Raw genomic sequence first — 24,805 nt, 5'->3', positions numbered from 1 at the left:
ACTATAGTTGCTCTTGCCACAAGGGAGGCAAAATGGGCAATAAAGTGAGATTGATATGGGACAACTAGTTTAGGACCATGGAGCTGAAAGTCACAAGCACAAGCCTCCAGCCCTTGACCCATGTAATACTATACTCCTACTTGTCAATCAAACTATCCCTTCCCAGGATATATCTCCTTCACCTGGGATCCAGGCTTACAATTGGGAGGGGTCTCTTATTCTCTCTGCTGATGGGGATTGAAAGAGGTACTACCTTCTCTCTACTTCCTTCTCTCACCCCTTTTCTCCTCTGGCCCTTTCCTAACTACTGTGCTTTCAGTTTCTCAACTTCTGAATAAAATTTGTCTTATATATGCCAACATTAAGAATTCCTCTGTTTATGCATGGCTGAGACCTAGAATAAAAATTAGACCCCACTTTCCTCACTTCAAGATGATACACATGTTAATTTGTTCACTATAGTAACCATTTTGCTACACAGGTATCTTAAACCATCAATTTGTATACCATAAATATATACAATAAAATTTATTATTTAGGGGCCGGTGCTGTGGCGCAGAGGTTGACACCCTGGCCTGAGGTGCCGGCATTCCATATGCGTGCCGGTTCTGGTCTCAGCTGCTCCTCTTCCGATCCGACTCTCTGCTGTGGCCTGGGAAAGCAGTACAAGATGTCCCAAGTCCTTGGGCCCCTGCACCTGCGTGGGAGACCTGGAGGAAGCTCCTGGCTCCTTGCTTCGCATTGACGCAGCTCAGGCAGTTGCGGCCATCTGGGGAGTGAACCATTGGATGGAAGACCTCTCTCTCTCTCTCTCTCTCTCTCTCTGCCTCTCCTCTCTGTGTAACTCTGACTTTCAAATAAATAAATAAATCTTAAAAAAATTTATTATTTAAAAACTTGCTTTTAAAATTTAAAGTAAAGGGGAGGGTTGCAGGTGGGAGGGAAGTTTGGGGTGGGGGGAAGCCATTGTAATCCATAAGCTGTACTTTGGAAATTTATATTCATTAAATAAAAGTTTAAAAAAATAAAGTAAAAATTAATGAAGGTAGAGTCCATATGTTAAAACCTTTAAGAAACAATTTTCAAAGTAATGCTATACATGATTTTATATTCACTTTAAAAAACACATAAATAACATCCTATGTTTATATTTTTCTATTTTTAAATTATATCTAGTGAAAATGCCCAAAAGTTAAATAAATATCAGTCAATTGATAATAGTAACTTCTAGGTGTAGGATTTTGCCAGGGGAGCAGGGAGAGGGAAGGCTTTCATTTTTCATACAGCTATGTTGTTTGAATTTTTGTCTACAAAAGACATGTATTACTTTTATTAATCAAACTGAAGTAAAAGTTATAAAAACTTTTTGAAGGAAAGATGAAAATGTGAAGTATGTAGGTAATTCCTTTCTTGCTACTAAATTATATTATCACTTAGAAATCTCATTTAAAAGTCATTATTTAGGTTAAGCATGCTCTTATCTGAACATACACATCCCTCTCACACATCAAACATAAATTCATAGAAATACAAAATGCAATCTAAAGCAGTTTGGCATGTAAGTGATTCATGTTATGGGAGTACCAAATGATCAATGAAAATCAAAGGCCAATTTCCATAATAACTTCTGCATGGCTGTTAAAAATCCATTCTTATCCAATGTAATATATTAGCATAGCCATGACTTTACATTTAATATTCTATAACTCACAATGAACTTATCAAAAATCCTCACATAAGAAGCATAACTCAAAACACTTGCTTCATAGAAGATACAGGAAATGCATTCTAGCTCCTTAAAAATAGTTCACACATTTTCTCGACTAAACTATCAAGTTTTTATAGTACATGTTGATGTAACAAGGACGTTAGCCTCAGCCATTTTAGCTCTTTACCTAAAAACACATAAAATTCTCTTTACCCCCTCTCTCTCCCTTCTTTCAATAGACCAGTTCAGTCCTAAGCCCTGTATTCTTTCCCAGCCCAACCTTTGTATTCTTTTCCAGTTTTAAAACCTTCGAAAAGCCTGTATGAACTACCTCAGCTCTCCCCATTGTCCTTCCCTCCAAACCCTTAGCGCATTCTAAGGCATATAAGACCCAGCCTGATGGAAGGCTGTGCTCTCTGCCAAGTGTTCTGTCTGTGTGCATGCTGGCAGTTTGGCACCTCTGTGAATATATTTTTCTTCTTGAATAAATTCATTTTGGCTGTGAGTCTATGTCCTGTCTCCTCTCTGTTCTGCTCCCTTTTTCCTTACATATATTTTATATGTGAACATGAAGAACCAAAATTCTTTATTTTACAAACACAACCAGCAAACAGATACTTAAGAAAAGTACTTTGAAAGCTTAACTGCTTTGCAAAATGCACAATGTAATTCTAAACAAAATCAAACCACAGTTGAAAAAAAAGGTCGTGCCCTTTTAACTGAAAATAAGGTAGTTTACATAGTAAATCCTTTACAAAACAGTCATCCTAATCTTTTTTCTTGCTCTTTAACAATTTTACTATCTCAAATATTTGTCATATGTTTCAAATAAGCATCTGTGATTTAGGATTGTTAGCATATTTCAGTACACAATTACTAAATATCATTAAATGTAATTTTTTTGGTAAAATGTGATCCCTATTCATACATTGCATGCATTTGTTTAAGGTCCAAGTTTTTACAAAAATTTGCCTAAAAAAACATGGTTTGCTATAAATGTTTACTTTTATTCTTGGAAAGCTATTTTGAAATGCATTTTATAAAAGGAATATGTAGTTTACAGCATACAATATTAGAAGATCAGAATAACCTAAAGAAAGTTGTTTTTCTTAGACATATCATTACAAACACCAAGATGCCTTTTTCCTTCTAGAATTAATAATTAGTAGGAAAGGCAGGGGTTACAAAGAATGGAAGTACATAAATTTTTTAAATAGTCGGGGTAAATCTTTTTGAAAAGAATGGATTTTGACAAAAATACACTTTTTAAATATGTAATAAAATTGAGACAAAGAGGAAGATAGGTCTATGTCACAGTAATTGTTCACATCATTCATTTACTTTGTTTAATCACATGAATGATCATATAAACGAAAACCTCAAATTAAAGCTGAAGAAAATACACATAATACCATTATTTTTCCCCTAATTTTACTCCCATCAAATATGCAAACAGACTTGACCCAAGAAAAAGGAGAAATCTTCTAGGATTATTAGAATATTTCCCTCATTGAACTACACTATCTTTTTTATCTTTCCAGGTTGTATTTTCCTTTTATTTCTTCAGAAAAAGTGAATTTTATAGCTTTCTCAAATAGATTTTTCATTGAAAAGCCAAATGACTGTTTAGTTGTATATTAATTAGGAAATAAAAATGATGTTGAAATTGACATCTTTGACCATTTTAAATTATGCATTATTGTTTTCTTTAACTTTTTCCTATTGAACTCATGGTTCAGTTTCCAAACCAATGGACAATGAATTTTACTCAGTCACTTAAAACAAATGACTACCAAGTTAATGCTTATTATATAGTAAATACAGAAGTTACGAATATTCAGGATTTTCTTCATAGGTTATTAAGTAAGGTTCATTACCATGTATAAATTAATAGATGATTAATTAAGTTAACACATAAATTAGTGAAGAAAAGTTGAACCATAGGTGACCTAATTGTGAGAGTGTGTAATATGTTCATATTATTAATACATTTCTGAAACAGTTCCAACATAAATTGATTAAATGTGATACCTATTTGGGTAGGCAGCATATTGAGACAAGTACCAAGAAATCCATGTTTTTTTTCCTGTACTGTTTAAATGGTGCTGGTTGATTACTGACAATAAAAACTATTATGTACTTGAAAAAAAATTAACAAATGGCTAAAAGAATGTCCAAGAGATGACGCCTACAAAGATAGCATTCTATGTCCACTCTTTACCTAAATTTCAAATAAGCAACAGTTTTTTTTTTTTTTTTTTTTTTTTGGACAGGCAGAGTGGACAGTAGAGGGAGACAGAGAGAAAGGTCTTCCTTTTTGCCGTAGGTTCACCCTCCAATGGCCGCCGCGGTAGGTGTGCTGTGGCCAGTGCACCGCACTATTCCAATGGCAGGAGCCAGGTGCTTCTCCTGGTCTCCCATGGGGTGCAGGGCCCAAGAACTTGGGCCATCCTCCACTGCACTCCCTGGCCACAGCAGAGAGCTGGCCTGGAAGAGGGGCAACTGGGACAGGATCAGTGCCCCGACCGGGACTAGAACCCGGTGTGCTGGTGCCGCAAGGCGGAGGATTAGCCTGTTGAGCCACGGCGCCAGCCAATAAGCAACAGTTTTATTACAGTATCCCTGAGTTTATTGGCATAAGCTCTGCTAAGGTGGGTAAAAAGAAAGAGCATAGTAGAAGTTCCACCTATCCTCTTAATGTAGTGAAGATACTATCAAACTAACATATGAAGGTTCCTTATACAAGCTATGAAGTCTGCAAGTATTAGACCATCCTCATCTTCAACTTCCATCTACACTGAGCATTTCTTCTATTTCTGCCAACATGGAAAAGTAAAGAAATATTAGGTCATATAAAAGAAAAAGACAAACTATATACAAAATTCTTTTCACAAGTAAGGGCACTGGAACTAAAAATACACCCTACTAAACGAAATGCATTCACAGTCCATTACAAGCTCAGAGACATTATCATGACAATTTAAAAATCGCTGTTTTAATATATAAAATGTAAAACTCCTCCACAAAATACTAACAAAAATTTAGCAACAAAGAAAGATATTATAAACATGATCAAATGTGATTTACTTCAGAAAAAAAAACCCTTTCACAAGCTGCTAACAAAATACATTCAATAACAAAGCTTAAAACCACGACCAGTATGACTTAACAGTGAAAAATCAATGTAAAATGCCAAATGAATAAAGAGCAAAGACCACATTATCACCTCAATAAATAAAGAAAAAGTATTTGAAAAAATCTAGTGCACTGACACTTTAAAAAAAAAAACACTCAACAAACTAGAACTACAAGTAACTCCCTAAGCATTTTATAGAGCATCTATGGAAAATCTACAGCTAACATGACAGTAAATAGTGAAATACTGGGACCAGTATTGTGTTGTAGTGTCTTAAACTGTTACCTGCAATGCCAGCATCTTATATAGGTGCTGGCTGGAGCCCTGGTTGCTCTACTTGCAACCCAGCTCCCTGCAAATGCACATTGGAAATCAGTGGAGGATAAGCCTAAGAGCTTCAGCCCCTGCATCCATATGTAAAACCCCAATGGAACTGCTGGCTCCTTGTTTTGGCCCAGCCCAGCCCCAGGTGTTGCTGCCAATTGAGGAGTGAACCAGCCAGTTAAAGACCTCTCTCTGTTTCTCCCTCTCTTTGTAACTCTGCCTTTCAAATAAATAAAATAATCTTAAAAAATTTTAAAATAGACTGAATGCTTTCCCACTAATGATGGAAAAAAGGGTAAGGATGCTTTTGTCACTTCCATTCAATATTGTGTATTGGAGGTTCTAGCCAGAGCAACATGTGTATTGGAGGTAAGAATAATAAATAAGATGCATTCAGAAAAGAAAGGAAGAACTGAAACTATCTCTGGAAAATGGTATGTTCAGGGCCAGTGCTGTGGCATAGTGGGTAAGCTGCCGCCTGTGACACTGGCATCCCATATGGGCACTAGTTTGCATCTTGGCTGGTCCACTTTTTATCCAGCTCCCTGCTAATGGCCTAGGAAAAGCAGAATATGGTCTAAGTGTTTTAGCCCCTGCTACCTACATGGGAGACCTGGAAGAAGTTCCTGGATCCTGGCTTTGGCTTGGCCCAGCCCTACCTGTTGTGGCCATCTGGGAAGTGAACCAGAGGATGGAATCTCAATCTCTCTCTCTCTCTCCCTCCCTCCCTCGCCGCCCCCCCCGTGTGTGTGTGTGTCCCTGTCTCTATAATGCTGACTTTCAAATAAATAATTTAAAAATTTTAAAAAAGAAAATGATACGTTCATGTATATTGAAAATCCTAAGTACTTCACAAAAGAAATAAACTCAGCTATGCTGCAGGACACAGATCAATACATAAAATAATTCTATACATTAGCAATACACAATCTAAAAACAAAATTAAAAAATTCACTTTAAACTATCAAGTTCTTTCTGATATCTCATAGGTTAAAAAATTCAATATGGGAGGAGCGGCAAGATGGCCGAATAGGAAGGGAGCACATTGATAGTTCAGCAAGACACACAGGTTAATAAAAGTGGAGATACAGCAGGGTCAAGGAAGAGTAGGGGAAGAAACAGCAGCAGAAACTCTTCCGGAACTAGTGATTCACAATGGACCTGCGTGGAGAGTGTGGAAGCCCAAGTTCGGGACACCAGCGGCAGACTCAACACACCAGCGCTGGAACGCAAGGTGAGCCGAACCTCAATAGCCTGAGACACCAGCGGGCAAGCGGAAAGAGGAGACTAGAGGGAACGAGGCTTGAAACTCCGTGGGGAAAAGTTCACCAGGCTAACTAGGAGAGAGGAAAAAAAAAAAAGTGACCGATACGGACACGAGTTTCTCTCTCTCCGCTCAGCCCTCAAAGGCGAGCAAGACAAAGAGCAGGCGCCATTTTGGACATACGTCATAAGCAGGGCGACCTCAGGTCTGCACCAGCCCTGAGCCTAGCAGAAACACCTGACTCTGGGGGGTGGGCTGAAATAACAGATTAGCATCTAACTTGGCAATCCAGTGGGAGACTGCAGGAGAATTGGAGCCCACACCGAGGGCAGCACAGATTCCCTGTGTGGTCCTTGGGAAAGAGCTTCCGATCTCTGGCTCCTGTGGGTATATCATACGCCTGCTAACTACCTCCAATTACATTCAGCTGTGCGGAATTACTTCCCTTTTGAATCAAAAAAAAAAAAAAAGAAAGAGAGATTTACCACGCCTAACCTGGGAGTGTCATCTTTGACACACCCTCAACCCTGAGGAACCAAACACAGCTCTCAGTCCACACTCATCTCAAGCCTCTAAGGCTCCACCGAAAGCAGACAGTCCACTTAATATAGAGCCATAGTGTAACAAGAAAAAACACCACAGTGAAGAAACCAAATATCTCCAACATGCCATACAACAAACGCAAAAACCGAGGTAACAAGAACAAGGAAGACACTATGACGCCCCCAAATGAAAAAGACACCCCAATTCAAGATTATGAAGATGATGAGATAGAAGAAATGCAAGAAGCGGATCTCAAAAATTGATAAGAACATTAAGAAGTTCTCAAAAACAAATTCTTGAACTACAGAAATCCTTAATGGACAAGATAGAAAATCTCTCTCGTGAAAATGAAATATTAAGGAGGAATCAAAATGAAATGAAACAACTAGTAGAACATGAAACTGTGATAGTGACAAAAAAACACAATGAAATGAAGAACTCAATAGATCAAATGACAAACATATTAGAGAGCCTTAAAAACAGAATGGGCGAAGCAGAAGAGAGAATATCAGACTTAGAAGACAGAGAACAGGAAAGGAAACAGGCAAACCAAAGAAAAGAAGAAGAAATTAGAAATCTAAAAAATATTGTCGGGAATCTACAGGATACTATTAAAAAACCCAACATTCGGGTTCTAGGAGTTCCTGAAGGCATGGAGAGGAAGAAAGGATTAGAAGGCATTTTCAGTGAGATACTAGCAGAAAATTTCCCAGGTTTGGAGAAGGACAGAGGCATCTTAGTACAGGAAGCTTATAGAACCCCTAAGAAACATGACCAAAAGAGATCCTCACCACGACACATTGTAATCAAACTCACCACAGTGAAACATAAAGAAAAGATTCTAAAAGGTGCAAGAGAGAAACGTCAGATTACTCTTAGAGGATCTTCAATTAGACTCACAGCAGACTTCTCATCAGAAACCCTACAAGCTAGAAGGGAATGGCGAGACATAGCCCAGGTACTAAGAGAGAAAAACTGCCAGCCCAGAATATTATATCCTGCAAAGCTCTCATTTGTGAATGAAGGTGAAATTAAGACTTTTCATAGCAAACAGAAACTGAAAGAATTTGTTGCCACTCATCCTGCCCTGCAAAATATGCTTAAAGAAGTGTTACTGAAACACAGAAACATGGTCACCAATATGAAAGAAGGTAAAGGAAGGAAACCTCACAGCAAAAGATCACAGGAAGCTCAATTTCTCTTTGACATAGAATTAAACTCTGATGCTCTGTTAAAGCAATGTGTTAAAGTAATCTAAAAACAAAAAGCAATTCAAATCAATTGTCAATCTACAAAAAGAGTTAAAGATTTTAAAAGCTATTATTAAAATTGCTATATTGGTCTATTATGCTATGTTATATGTGTGTACATATTGTATGTCCACATGGGGAAATTTTATTAAGAGTTTTATTTTAAATGGCTTATAGATAAGATTGTCCATAAATTTAAGCTGCTAAAATCAATCAAACATACATTTTAATTTGTGGGACCTGAATCTGTGTATCATATGTTTTAAACTTGTGGGTAGAAAGAAACTAAAAACATTTTATATGGTTGTGCTTAAGTTTACTGGTTAAACAAACTACACCATGTTAGATATTTAAGAGGTGTTTTCAAATACATGATTCTTAAAATTTATAGAAGGCATTGGACCTTCTGGTAAATGTTTTCTTAAGTTGTTATCTAATGGTTTAAACGGTTTGCTAAGTATTCATGTGATATTGCTATTGTCAGCAAGCGATCTAGGACTTGCTCCCTCATTTCTCTATTCTAAGCCCAACTTGTTCTTTCATTTCTCTATTCTCTTCAAGGTAGGAAACTAATTCTATTATGAAGGAATCTGTAGGATGCACAATTTAATCTTTAGACCTTATAAAAGAGATGGCTAACATTTTTCTGTAATAGCATAGCCAAAATAAGAACTTAAATAATAATCTCATAGCTAGATTCACTTCGCCATCAGCGAAGTATACAGTAAGTAGAAAAAAACCTCCCTTTCAGACAAAAGGGAAAGAAAGTTTTAAAGTGAGAATATAATTTTCCTCATGGGCATTGTCTACCTTAGAAAAACTACTACAGAACAAGCCTGTGACTATAGACTTGTAGTTCAGGCCACCGAAGATTAGAGATGGGACTTGGGCACTCCCTTGACTTGCATCCTCTGGTCTGCTTTAACACAAACCAGGAGGAAAAGAAAGCTAGGCATCAGAAGCAATGGGTGGCAGGCCTATTAATGGCTGATCTGTACAGTGATCTGCCCTCAAGGAGACCCAACAGGCCAGTCCACTGCAGTGGCTTTCAATGTGGTAAGCCTGGGCTTCAGCAGAAGTCAGCTTGTGAAGAGCCCTGGCAGCTCTGCCAAGAGTTGGATCACTGGAAATGGACCTGCCCTGGAGTCGAAGGATGCCCAGGTCAGAGCCACAGATCTTATTGGCTCTAAGCTGAAAAGCCCTTCACTCAGCCCAACTTCCAAAGTGACCACTGCAGCTGAGGGGATGGTCAAGTAGGGTCAGCAGCATTGCAGGCAGAACTGTAAATTTCTTGTTAGAGATGCCCCCTGCCTTTACCTGGCCAGCTCTCCTCCCAGGCCAGCCAAGTAATGAAAGTCAACAGAGTGCCTTCCCCTAGGAGGTTCACACCTCCCTTAGGATATACCCCATGTGAAGAGATAGATAGGTCTGGGCCTCTTAACTTACAAGGCCTAAAGCCCAACAGATTATTATCAAGCCCCTTCTATCAGGTTCTATTTGCCTCTCAATCAGAAAACTTAATTGTAGCTTAGCACCTTTCTTAGCTCCTCTAATAATGACTCTGTCCTTTGTTCTAGACCCTGTCTAGTGCACGTCGGCCTCATTTCTTTGTAATCATAACCTCTACTCTACCACCAATGGCTCTACTCCCAACCTGTGTGTACTGATGGTCCTCTTCCCCACTTAATGCTGTATAATTATTCAAACCTGGTAAATGCCACTCTTAGGATCATTGGTTACTATCCTCACTCTATCTTTTATGACCTTGTCTAAATATGATCAGAGTCGGCAAACTTGGAAGGCTTCCATAGCCTTGGCAACTCATGACGACAGCCTAGGGTGGTTACTGGCGCCATAAACTAGAGTGTCAATTTGTTTGGTCAACAACAGGAGCTACTGTATACTTGCTCCTTATGTGGGATCTCTGTCCTTAATGTGCTGTACATTTTGATTTAATGCTATAACTAGTACTCAAACAGTATGTTTCACTTTGTGTTTCTATGTGGGTGCAAACTGTTGAAATGTTTATACTAAATTGATCTTCTGTATATAAAGAGAATTGAAAAGAATCTTGATGTGAATGGAAGGGGCGAGGGAGCGGGAGAGGGGAGGGTTGTGGGTGGGAGGGAAGTTATGGGAGGGGGAAGCCATTGTAATCCATAAGCTCTACACTGGAAATTTATATTCATTAAATAAAAGTTAAAAAAAAGAATAAAAAAAGGAAAAAAGAAAAAAAAATTCAATATGAACACAGAACGATTATTAAAATCTGAGAGATGGGGGAATAGAGGAAATTTGAAGAATAGATATCACATCAGAGTCAGATCAAAAGAGTAAATTCCTAGTGATGCACAGCATAATGGGGAGACGATAGGTCACAATAATGTATATTGTATGAACAAATACAGCCAATCATAAAGTAATGTCAAAGAAGTGGATATGTTGATTACCCTGTTTTGATCAGTATATATTATATATATATATTTGTTGAAATATCACATTGTATCCCATAAATATGTAGTTATTGTTAATAAAAAACAATAATTAATCAAGATAAAAATGGAAAAATAATATTTGTTGCAAATTTCCATGAAGTTGCACCTTCTTCACCACATATAATATAAAAATCTGTGTTCCAGTCTTCTATTCTCATAAAATTGTCATGAATTCAACTACCATCATAAGTATCTACAGAAGTATAAATATCTGTAACTCTCTAGAAATCATCCATGTTATTTTCACCTTCTGATTATTTCTTAAATCTCTGTCCTCTGTACCATTTTTACTCTTTTCCATTTGTTTTCTTTCTCTCATTTTCTTCTGTCTTTATATATAAATTCCCTCAATCCTAGGGTCCTTCAATTTAGATTGAAAAATATCATACTAACTTGGGTAAGAGGTAAGACAAATGCCAAAGTAACAATCAGACTAATCTTTAAAAGAATAACTGAATCTAAAGAGCATGACTGTATAGAAAGTATACCATAATGGTTAAAGGCAAAGACTCTGATATCTGTTTCTGTTCTGTCAATAAGAAGCAATATGAACTTAAAGTAATCTTTCTGTGCCTCATGAACACCATCTATAAAAAGGTAATAATTATAAGCAGCTATCTCCTAGAATTTTTGGAAGTGTCGAATGAGATAAGTAAAGGCAGTAATTAGACAAATGTCTGGCAGGTGGCAAGTGCTATATAAATTTTAGCTGTTATTATCTTTAAGTAAAGCACCATCAATACACTTTTGAGAACTAACATGACATTTTCTATTGCTCTGGTCTTCACTGGAATAAGACCTTTACTTGGAGTTACTTAATCTCAAATAAAGGATACACATGTATTATTACATTTTGTTCTTGACCACTTCTTGTCCCAAATTGCAAAAAGTCTTAGGGAGATTATAATCCAATTGATTTTTTAATCTAGATCACAGTACAGGAGATAGTATTTTCAATCAGAAAGAGTATTTATTATCTCCTAAGAGCAAGAATTTGGAAAAGGAAATAAATACAAATTAAAAACAATCAAAGCAGTCAAGAAAAAAAAAACTGTTTTCCACAAATGGTACTGAAACAGCCCAATATTTATATGAAAAATACAATAAATTATGAAAGCATAAAATATTTTGAGATGGATCATGAATATGAACACCAAAATTATAAAATCAATGAAAACATAAAACTGTCACATCTCATTGCAGGCAAAATCTTATCAGCCATTACATAGAAATTAGCAATTACAAATGACATTACACTTAACATTTTGGAGTTCATCAAAATTAAATTAGGTCACATATGATGATAGATTGGATAAAGTGTTATATAAGTATTTTAAATACCAAGTACTACTGGCAAAATGCACTATCATATATATACTCATTTATTAGCTTTTATAAATTATGATGCATGCAAGCAACTTCTTTAGAAGTAATAACATGTTACTCCAGAAGTAGCACAGGTGGTATTCTTTGATGATGAGTAAAGATCAATGGATTCATCCCATATCTACAAAGTCACAATTTTTACCTGACAACAAATCACCTGAGAAAAACAGAACAAAGAGAGAAAAGGACTTTCTGATTGTGGTAGAAACCTCATTTAATAGTTTCTTCCATCTTGGGATCAAACTGGAAACTATACATTTAACTAGATCCAAAAAGTGTCTTTCAGGCAACACCAGCCTCACGCATTTCCCTCTACTCCCTTCAACTGCAACTCATTCAAAAGTTAGAAAGATCTTTGCCTAAATGATGCAAATATGTTAATGGAAAATAAGGACTTAATGCATCACTTACCACTGTGCAATGAGTTAACACAACAGTATCTTTCTAAAGAATTATTTCAGATGAGGAATTCTAAAGTTGAAATTTTATTCTCTGACTTCAAGATTTAACATAAATCTCCAGTAATCAAAAAAAGTACAGTAGTGGCATAAAGATTGGCTAATATGAATGAATCATAATTTGTTGGAAAGAAACATATTTACACTTATGCAGTCCTTTGATTTTTTTTTTGACAGGCAGAGTGGATAGTGAGAGAGAGACAGAGAGAAAGGTCTTCCTTTTTGCCGTTGGTTCACCCTCCAATGGCCGCTGCAGCCAGCGCATCGTGCTGATCCGAAGCCAGGAGCCAGGTGCTTCTCCTGGTCTCCCATGCAGGTGCAGGGCCCAAGCACTTGGGCCACCCTCCACTGCACTCCTGGGCCATAGCAGAGAGCTGGCCTGGAAGAGGGGCAACCGGGATAGAATCTGGCGCCCCAACCAGGACTAAAACCCGGTGTGCCAGCGCCGCAAGGCGGAGGATTAGCCTGTTAAGCCACGGCACCGGCCAAGTCCTTTGATTTTTGACAACAGTATCAGATAATGCATTCAAGAAATGAAACACTTCTCCACATGTGGTGCTGAAACAACTCAATATTCATATGGAAAATAAAATGAACTGTGACCTCCATATCAAGTCATCCAGAAAAAAATACATTGAGATGTATCATGAATCTAAATGCAAAAGCTAAAATTTTACAGTACTGGCATCTAGAAGAAAATATAAATTCTTCACAACCAAGGATAGGCAAAATAGATTGGAATTAATAATCATAAAAAATACTTGACATATTAGACTTCATCAAAATAAAAACTACTCATAAAAATCCATTAAGATGAATAGTTAATCTCTACAATGGAATAAAATATTCATAAATATATATTTGATAGAGTATTTATATATTCTGGTATCAGAACATATAAATCAATAATGAAGATACATGCAACACAGGTTTTTAAATGGCCAAAATTTTTGAACAGTGTACACAACCAAAAAGGTATATGACAGGACAAAAAGCACATGTAAAAATGTCTAACCTAATCAGTGAACGCGAACTACAAATGAAAGTTATGATGCACTACCACTACTTACCCACAAGAATCACTAAGATTGAAGTCTGATAACTTAAATTTTAGTGAGAATGTCTAGTAACTGAAATTTTCATACAATTTTGAAAATTGGAATACAGTATGAAACAACAATTTTGACTAATTCTTAGAAAAATAAATATGCATTATATTGCATTATAATACAATCAAAGCAATATATGAAAAACCCACGGCCAACATCCTATTGAATGGGGAAAAGTTGGAAGCATTTCCGCTGAGATCTGGTACCAGACAGGGATGCCCTCTCTCACCACTGCTATTCAATATAGTTCTGGAAGTTTTGGACAGAGCTATTAGGCAAGAAAAAGACATTAAAGGGATACAAATCGGGAAGGACGAACTCAAACTATCTCTCTTTGCAGATGATATGATTCTTTATTTAGGGGACCCAAAGAACTCTACTGAGAGACTGCTGGAACTCATCGAAGAGTTTGGCAAAGTAGCAGGATATAAAATCAATGCACAAAAATCAACAGCCTTTGTATACAAAGGCAATGCCACGGCTGAAGAAGAACTTCTAAAATCAATCCCATTCACAATAGCTACAAAAACAATCAAATACCTTGGAATAAACTTAACCAAAGACGTTAAAGATCTCTACGATGAAAATTACAATACCTTAAAGAAAGAAATAGAAGAGGATACTAAAAAATGGAGAAATCTTCCATGCTCATGGATTGGAAGAATCAATATCATCAAAATGTCTATTCTCCCAAAAGCAATTTATACATTCAATGCAATACCCATCAAGATCCCGAAGACCTTCTTCTCAGATCTGGAAAAAATGATGCTGAAATTCATATGGAGACACAGAAGACCTCGAATAGCCAAAGCAATCCTGTACAACAAAAACAAAGCCGGAGGCATCACAATACCTGATTTCAGGACATACTACAGGGCAGTTGTTATCAAAACAGCATGGTACTGGTACAGAAACAGATGGATAGACCAATGGAATAGAAACACCAGAAATCAATCCAAACATCTACAGCCAACTTATATTTGACCAAAGATCCAAATCTAATCCCTGGAATAAGGACAGTCTATTCAATAAATGGTGCTGGGAAAATTGGATTTCCACGTGCAGAAGCTTGAAGCAAGACCCATACCTATCACCTTACACAAAAATTCACTCAACATGGATTAAAGACTTAAATCTACGACCCAACACCATCAGATTATTAGAGAGCATTGGAGAAACCCTGCAAGATATAGGCACAGGCAAAGACTTCCTGGAAAATACTCCAACAGCACAGGCAGTCAAAACCAAAATTAACATTTGGTATTGCATCAAATTGAGAAGTTTCTGTACTTCAAAAGAAACAGTCAGGAAAGTGAAGAGGCAACCAACAGAATGGGAAAAAATGTTCGCAAACTATACTACAGATAAAGGATTGATAACCAGAATCTACAAAGAAATCAAGAAAATCCACAACAACAAAACAAACAACCCACTTAAGAGATGGGCCAAGGACCTCAATAGACATTTTTCGAAAGAGGAAATCCAAATGACCAACAGACACATGAAAAAATGTTCAAGATCACTAGCAATCAGAGAAATGCAAATCAAAACCACAATGAGGTTCCATCTCACCCCGGTGAGAATGGCTCACATTCAGAAATCTACCAACAACAGATGCTGGAGAGGATGTGGGGAAAAAGGGACAATAACCCACTGTTGGTGGGAATACAAACTGGTTAAGCCACTATGGAAGTCTGTCTGGAGATTCCTCAGAAACCTGAATATAACCCTACCATTCAACCCAGCCATCCCACTCCTTGGGATTTACCCAAAGGAAATTAATTTGGCAAATAAAAAAGCCATCTGCACATTAATGTTTATTGCAGCTCAATTCACAATAGCTAAGACCTGGAACCAACCCAAATGCCCATCAACAGTAGACTGGATAAAGAAATTATGGGACATGTACTCCATAGAATACTATACAGCAGTAAGAAACAACGAAACCCAGTCATTTGCAACAAGATGGAGCAATCTGGAAAACATCATGCTGAATGAATTAAGACAGTCCCAAAGAGAAAAATATCATTTGTTTTCCCTGATCGGTGACAACTGAGCGCCAAAGGGGAAACCTGTTGAAGTGAAATGGACACTATAAGCAACAATGACCTGATCAGCTCCTGTCCTGACTTTAGATGTACAATGTAATACTTTATCCTTTTTAGTATTTGTTGTTGTTGTTGTTGTTGTTCTAGTACTATTGGTTGAACTCAGTAATTAACACACAATTATTCTTAGGTGTTTAAATTTTAACTGAAAAGTGATCCCTGTTAAATCTAAGAGTGGAAAAAGAGAGGGAGGAGATGAACAATTTGGAACATGCTCAATCGGACTGGCCGCAAATGGTGGAGTTAGAAATGTGCCAGGGGATTCCAACACAATCCCATCAAGATGGCATGTACCAATGCCATCGCACTGGTCCAAGTGATCAATTTCAGCTCACAATTGATAGCTCTGATAGGTCTAAGAGTCAAAGAGATCACACAAACGGGACAAGTGTCTGCTAATACTAACTGATAGAATCAAAAAGGGAGAGAAAGATCCAACATGGGAAGTGGGATACACAGCAGACTCATAGGATGGCAGATGTCCTAAACAACACCCTGGCCTCAGAATCAGCCCTCAAGGCATTCGGATCTGGCGGAAGAGCCCATGAGAGTATAGCTGGCATGGAAAGCCAAGATATCATGGGAAAAAAAAAAGACCTAAATGAATGATCTCTGAGTGAGATCCCAGTGGAAAGAATGGGGCCATCAAAGAAGGAGGTACCCTTCTCCGAAGGGAGGAGAGAACTTCCACTTTGACTATAACCCTATCGGAATAAGATCAAAGTCAGCGAACTCTAAAGGCTTCCATAGCCCTGGCAACTCATGACTAGAGCCTAGGGAGATTGCTGATGCCATGAACAGGAGTGTCAAATTGTTAAATCAACAACAGGAGTCACTGTGTACTTACACCCCATGTGGGATCTGTCCCTAATGTGTCGTCTAAAGCGAAGTGATGCTATAACTAGTACTGAAACAGTATTTTTATACTTTGCGTTTCTGTGTGGGCACAAACTGATGAGGTCTTTACTAATTACATACTGAAGTGATCTTCTGTATATAAAGAGAATTGGAAATGAAAAAAAACAACCTGGTGTTAAAATGGAAATGGCATAGAAAATTAATTAATTTGAAAAAATATTATGTAGGATCTCTGTCTTTAATGTGCTGTACATTGCTATTTAATGCTATAATTAGTAATCCAATGTAGTTTTTTCACTTTATGTTGCTATATGGGCAAAATGTTGAAATCTTTACCTAATGTATGCTAAACTGATCTTCTGTATACAAAGAGAATTGAAAATGAATCTTTACATGAATGGAAGGGGAAAGGGAGTAGGAGAGGGGAGGGTTGCGGGCAGGAGGGAAGTTATGGGAGGGGGGAAGCCATTGTAACCCATGAGCTATACTTTGGAAATTTATATTCATTAAATAAAAGTTTAATGAAAAATAATAAAAAAGAAAAATAAATATGCATCTTCTTCAGCAATGCCATTTCTATGTATTTCAAAAGAGAAATGAAGACATATATCCACAAAAAAGACACTGTAAGAAATATTCATAGCAACTCTATTTATAATGACTTTAAATTGAAAACAACAGGAATGTTCATCAATGGAAACATGGAGAAACTGGTGTATCCATACAGTGGGATACTACATAATCATATAAAAGAAAAAAATCCAGTTCTACAAAAAACTGATCAAAAATTGATATAAAACATTATCCTGAATAAAAACACTTTACAGTAAACAGCATGTAATGTATAAATACAGTTCCAGATTTGGCACAAGCAATGTGAGGTGGAAAAGTCAGAACTGTGTTTGCCTCCTGTTGAGGAAAGGAAAGGTGAAGGTGAAGCATCAGAATGAGCATGAGAAAACTTCCTGGGGTGAGAATAATGTTCTTTGTCTTCATAAAGGTATATCTTCCTAAGAGTTAAATGTGTTTGTATATTTCTTAAAAACTCATAGAATGATATACTTAATGTTTGTGCATTTCATTTTTGTAAATTTTATCTACAAAATGAACTGATACTGGTATTGAAGTTCCATTAATAACATGTATACTGAAGTGCTTGGGGTGAAGTATGATTTGTGCAACTTTGAAGTAAAAATTTAAAAAAAGTAGTTAAATAGAGTGATGGTTGGATGTGTGATAAAACAAATATAATAAAATGTCATTTATATAATCTAGTTGGTAATTAAGGAGTATTTAGAATTCTTTCAACTTTTCTGTATGTTTAATCATTTATGTCAAGAAATATTAAAGGAAAGCAACTATTTCTACAATATGTCCCCCACTATACTCTGAGACCTTGGCTTCCAAGATTCAATTCCTTGCCCCCTCCAAATCCTCCTACTAGTTTCAGCCACATTGGCCTTCTTGTTACTCTTGACACAAATTATTTACGCACCTTTCTTATACTATTTGCCTGTTACGTCTCTACTTAGAAAGCACTTCTCCCAAATAACCATATGGTTCAAGCGCTGATTACTCACCGTCTTTGGGTCTTTGCTCAAATCATCTTTTCACTGAGACCTTCCCTGCTGTTCAATATGCATATCAGCACCCCATACTATTTTTTTCACTGTATTTTTCTCTATAGCATTGATTACCATCTATGATACTGGATGCCTCATTTATTTATTAATTGATTCAAATTCAACGAGGGTAGGTCCTTGTGCCTATTTTTCCCCAGTATGTTGAACAGTTCCTGGTACATAATAAATGTTCAGCTAATATTTGTTGAGTGAAAGAATTAGACTTCTAAAAGAGCTGAATAAGTGATAATTATGAAACTTGATAGGGTCAGCATATAAAAAAAAATGAATGCCAAAGTACAGGAAGGGTGGAAATGAGAGTGTCTGTGGGAAAATGACTAAGGAACTTTAGTTAAATCAAATTAATTAAAATATGTAAAACATCTATAAAAGTGTCTTCCCATAGGAAATGGTATGTAGGTTTTTGTAATACTTTCTATTATTTGGACAGGAAGTACATTCTTGCAGTAGCAGAGTGATGGCATATGTCAAAGAAAACACAAAACAAAAACGGAATTCCATTTTATACTGCATTTAAAAGGCTACTGCACTTAGAATATGAGAAGAGACTGACTCACTCTAATTTGGCAAAAACAGTTCTGAGCATCATTAAGTTCTGAGCACCTCATTAAAAAGAGCATGGGTTCCTTATACCGTATTTTCACTAGTGCTATTATAATGTTAAGAGAGGAACTTGGAGTTTTTATCTGAGGAGAATATTGCTGTAGAGAAATATTCAAATAGTCAAGGTGGGAGAATTACAGTTCTGTCAACTCCTGGGAGCAAAAGTAAGAACAGTGTGTGGACACTGTAGAATAAAAGACTTTATATCAATCTAAGGAAATTTTTCTGAATAAACAGCTATCTAAGCATATGATCAGTTTCCAAGTTAGACATGACTCCCTGAATTGAAGGCATATAAACATGAGCTATACAAAAGTATGATGTAAATGAAAAAAAAAAATGGGCCTGATGCCACAATAACCTGAGTTCAGATTTCCTATGTGCAACTTATTAGTTGTTTGACTTTGCACAAATGACTGAAACTCTATATGCCTCAGTTTTTTTATTAATCTCCAAAATGTACTTCAAAATAACAGAGATTGTTGGAATAAAATGAAATTAAATGAAGGTTAAGAACCAGACATTGTTTATGGCACATGAAGAAATTAATATTTGTGTATCTCATAGGGAAATTTTGATTTTGACAGGGGAAAAAGTCTTAAAGTCAAATAAATCACTTTTAAACATCAGTAAATTGGGAAAGAACATAGTTTTTACATCACATAATTCTTTTCTTCTGTACACAATTATGTTAAAAATGAAATTGGTATTAAGTGCTTTCTTTTGGCTTGAAACAATTACTAAGCAATGAACATAACAAAATAGAAAGTAAAATTTATTTAGACCAATTACAATCATGAGTGTTTGAGCCTATTAAACTTCCTTCAAATGAATACTATCATCATCTAGAAAGGAAGGAATATAATAAAATATTTTTCTGACTGCTTTGGTTATATCTAAACTATTTCAGGTAATCTTTAGTTCTAGAGAATAAGATCAGGACTGTTTTTCTAAAAAAAGAACAAACATAGATATGCAAGGCAATAGGTGTAGGCTCCGAGTTTTTTTTTTTTTTTTTTGTGGCACTAGTGGAGGAAAACTATTTCCCCAATAGTGGCATTTTTATGAAGATGAATTTTTCTGTGCCAACATTTGATATAAATAATTTCAAAGAATTTTGACTTATAAAGTATATTAAGGCCTATTATCTTGGTTAATAAAAAAACATGAAAGATAGTTACCATCTGTACTAAAAGAAAGCTTATAAATGTGAATAAAATAATCGTTTTTGTTTCAAAATATACTGACACATGTTTATAGCATTTGTCTACTAATGTTATACTATCTTCACTGGATTCATGGTTTATTTCGTATATTCTAGAATATTTTCTTCTATAAGAAATATTAAATTTTCCTTCCTTCATCCAATTTCATTTTTGTGCTACAGACAAGTAAACCAAAATATGTTTTATACATTTCATATATATGTATTTCTCTTTATTTTTATGCAGAGTGATAAAGGAGATGTTATTCTAGTGTCAAAAAGAATGTAGTACATAAGACATTTTATTTTATGAAACAAAATCTTAGAATGTCACTCACCACATCTATTATATCAGATTCCATTTCATGGCTGAGATCAGACTATAAAAAAATGAAAAGACAATTAGTGGCTAATTATTGACATAACTTCTGCATTTCTTATTCAAGGTCACAAACATAAACTTTAAATATTAATGCAAATGTGTTACAATAATATGTACATTTCCAAGTTACAAAAAAGCATTTTTCAGAATCTGAGGGAACAGCCAAACCAAATCCTTGTCTTTTTTTTTTTATTAAACTTTTATTTAATGAATATAAATTTCCAAAGTATAGCTTATGGGTTACAATGGCTTCCCCCCGCCCATAGCTTCCCTCCCGCCCGAAACCCTCCCCTTTCCCGCTCCCTTTCCCCTTCCATTCATGTAAAGATTCATTTTCAATTCTCTTTGTATACAGAAGATCAGTTTAGTATATATTAGGTAAAGATTTCAACATCTCAAATCCTTGTCTTTTAACAAATAGCTTTTATCTATTTGCATTTTGTGTGATTCTGGTATATGTGAACTTATTATATCCTCTTATTTTAGTTCTTATATGTATCATGTTTATTTCTTTATCTCCAAAGCCCCCTTTTACACATCTATTAAATCACCTTCTCTTAATTTTCTTCTTTTCTCCCCTGTTCGTCAAACTATTGCACATTTGATTTATTTCCTTTAATCCAAAATTTTCTACATGCATAAAAAACTGAATATGGCTAATCAATACCTATATCCTCTTATTAATATAGTTACCTTAAAACCCTTTTTACTCTCCCCAATCTCCTCTCTTCCAACTTTTGTATTATTACTGTCCAAAATTTTAGTTCCATCTTTCCTTCAAACTGTCAAATTATTCTCTTTAACTGTTAAAGCTAATAATGATAAATAACATTTCAATGATTTTCCTACTCACTATAGCTTCTTTTCACTTAGCCTAGTGATTAAGATGCCTACATCCCTTATCAAAGTACCTGAATTTGTTTTCTTTTTTTTTTTTTTGAAGTTTCAGTGCATTCTCAGCTCATGCTGCTTTATTGCTAAGAAGTATATACACACACACAGGTGCAGAGTTTCCAACTCTGACAATTATTTTTTACATCAACGAATAAAATTTCTTCAGAAATCCCAAAGATGCATAGATTATAAAGCAAGCTGCCTTTGTAATACTTCAAACATACTTAATGAAATTCTTTTAGCATTTACTAGTGGTGCAATGAAGAATGTGCAGAAGAAGCAAGCATAGTGAACAACCCCTGTAATTGGACAGTAAATAAACTATATTATGAAGGACATGCTAATATTCAAGAGATGTGTGGCTTTAAGGTGTGTTCCCAAACTACTGATTACAACGTATTGCCAGAATAGCTTTTTTTTTAACCTGTGGGAGAATATATTTTAATCAATGGCATTCCATTCCGTCACCAAGGGAGACAAAACCTGTAAATAGTTACTAACCTTAAAGTACCCATGCTGACTTCAAAGGTTTAGGAGTATGGATCCCTGGAAAAATCTGTGATATTTGGTTTTCTGATAATTATTTTAATATGCCTTTGTAATTACTTTTTTGAGAGTTGTGGTCTCATGTTTACTTTTTATGTACCTATGATATGCAAAATATGAAGAGACCCCTGGCCTTCAGGAGTTTACATTCTCATGGTGCTGCTGGTGCAAGCAAATTGCTTCTAGTTCATTTAGAACATTGCTTGGCTATTCTACCACATTTGGAAGGATCCCCTGACCAACATTTTAAAAAGCAGAGGGCTATGCTAAATTTCAGGGCACTGATATTTGCGTTTACATTGTATTGGCTCTGCTCTTCATCAGCCCTTCCTCAAATCAGACAAGAAACCATTCTGCCCAAGGCACCTTCACCACCCCACCAGACCACCTGTAACTTAGCTGTCAATGAAAGGCCAAGAAAACATACTCTTTCCTAAGACTGTACATCTCTTAGTTTTTTCATTTCCCAGTTTTTACATTAGTATTTGCCCAGAATGGCCATGATTTGCATATGAGCCTTTTATCTCAACAGTGGTCCTAATTTTAACCTTTTTTGGTGTGTGACTTGTACCTCTGTTCTGAAGTAGCATTGTGGTAGATGTGGAACACCTGCTTGAATTCCTAAGCAATTATTTCAATTCAAAATGTCCGTTGGTACTTTGCATGTATCCTTGTTATTTCTCATAATTCCTCTCATGGGGTTTCTTTGCATGTTTATTAAAACTGGGTTTGGTTGAAAGTGCAAGCGAATAATAGCACTTTCAACTCCGATTTTAAGAGTATTAATATTCTAATGCATGAGTGAAAATGTCCAATACTACGTGGTTACTAGTAGTTTTATATATGCATTTATTAATAATGAAGCAATAGACCTGAAACAATAGCTTGAACTTACTGTTCAGATTAGTTTTCATTTTCTAATTAAAGACTATCTTACTTCCATTGAAAATAGGAAGTATAAGATAAACAGGGGCAACCACAAGACATTCAAACTGTCAGAGCATAATAATGCTCACCCTCTAACCTCTTTCCTGGTTCCATTAGTCCCCATGCATGTTTAAAAATAAAGGCACAAAATAATCATGTTGAATGAATACGCTGCAATGGATATTACTAGAAAGGTGCAGAGTTTTAGGAAGGGAAGGAAAGTAGGGAATGCTAGTATGGCATGTGTAAGATAACTAGGTATGGGGTTTGTGTGATGCCATTTCTGAATTTGTTTTCTAAATCTGGTTCCTGACAACAGCTCTCTGCTAAGGCAGACAGTGAAAAGTGGCAGGTGTTTGCTCAAGTGTTCAGGTAGGGAATTTAGATGGAGTTTCCAGTTCCTGGCTTTGGCCCAGCCCAGTCCCCGTCACTGCATGCATTTGAGGAGTGAACCGGTAGACGGGAGCAATGTCTTCCTCTCTCTCTCAAAAAAAGTTACAAATGCACTAATCATAAGTATCCAACTTGGTAATGTATTTACATAAAGAGATACCTCCTATGATCACATTAGATGTAAAAATATAAAATCTTTCCAGCACCACATTAAGTTCCCTCTTCCTCCTTCCCAGTCTATACTCCAAGTGATAACCAATATTCTTTTTTCAATTAATATTTATCTGATTTATTTTAAAGGCAGTGACAGAGAGGTAGAGACAGAGAAAAAGATACCTTCCATTCATTGGTTCGCCCCTTAAATGGCTGTGTGGTTTACAGCTGGACCAAACCAAAGCCAGGAGAGAGGAACTCCATCCTACATTTTTCCCACATGGGTGGCAGGGGTCCAAGTATTTGGCAAATCATTTGCTGCCTTCCCAGGAACATTACAGGAGCTGGGTGAAGGAGAGTTCCTGGGACTCACTAGTGCTCCTATGGGATGCTGACATCACAGGCTCAAGGTTAACCCACTGCAAAACAATGCTGGCTCTGATCACCATCATTCTAAATTATCTCCTAATTATTTTTTTCTGTTTTGAACTTCACATCATTGAAAATATACAGTATGTATTATTTCATCTCTAGCTTCTTTAACTTACCATATTATCTGTAAGAATCACCCAGTTTTGATGAATATCACATAATTTCAGTTTTATACAATATATCTTCTACCCTTCTAGGTTCAATACTTCTGTGTTCTTTTATAAAAAAGATTTTTATTTACTTATTTGAAAATCAGAATTATAGATAGTGAGAGAGGGAATGAGGGAGGGGAAGAAGGAAAGAGGGAGGGAGAGAGAGAGAAGCAGAGAGAGATTGCGAGGGAGAGGGAGAGGCAGAGGGAGTGAGGAGAAGTTTGAGAAATCTACCATCTGTTGGTTCACTCCCCAAATGGCTACAACATCCAGGACTGGGCCAGGCTAAATCCAGGAACCTGGAACTCCAACCAGGTCTCCAATGTGGGTGGGAGGAGTCTAAGTACTTGAGACATCTTTTGCTGATTCCCAGGCTCATTAGCAGAGAGCTGGATTGGAAGTGGAGCAGCTGGGACTTCAACTTGTGCTCAAAAGGGATGCCAGCAATGTAGGTTGTAGCTTAACCCATTTGCACAAAACTGGCCCCTATTCTGAGTCCTTATAATTCAAGGATAAAACTAATAAAAATCATTTAGATCCATTTTAATGCTGCATTAAAATATTCATCTTTTAAGAGTGTTAAGCTTTTGGGTCTGGCACAGCAGTGTAGAGCATAAAGCTGCCATCTACAGTGCTGGCATGCCGTATGGGCACCAGTTGAGTCTCGGTTGCTTCACTTCTGATCCAGCTCTCTAATATGGCCTGAAAAAGTAGTAGAGGATGGCTGAAGTCCTTGGAACTCTGTACCCGCAAAGGAAACCTGGAAGAAGCTCCAAGCGCCTGGCTTCGGATTGGCCCAGCTCAAGCCATTGTGACCATTTGGGGAGTGAACCAGTG

General features: G+C 36.4%; 1 protein-coding gene across 1 annotated transcript in view; it reads right to left on the bottom strand.

The window, feature by feature from the left end:
- LOC133752666 (uncharacterized) overlaps positions 1 to 24,805 on the bottom strand; it is a 381,981-nt gene that overhangs the window by 259,275 nt on the left and 97,901 nt on the right. Inside the window, exon 6 of the mRNA XM_062183055.1 lies at positions 20,428 to 20,469. Coding sequence (XP_062039039.1) covers positions 20,428 to 20,469 — 42 coding nt within the window. The remainder of the gene's footprint in view (positions 1 to 20,427; positions 20,470 to 24,805) is intronic.

This window comes from Lepus europaeus, chromosome X, assembly GCF_033115175.1.
Source record: "Lepus europaeus isolate LE1 chromosome X, mLepTim1.pri, whole genome shotgun sequence".
Lineage (NCBI taxonomy): Eukaryota > Metazoa > Chordata > Mammalia > Lagomorpha > Leporidae > Lepus > Lepus europaeus.
Note: the sequence above shows the minus strand (reverse complement) of the source record. Positions and strands in the feature narration are given on the sequence as shown.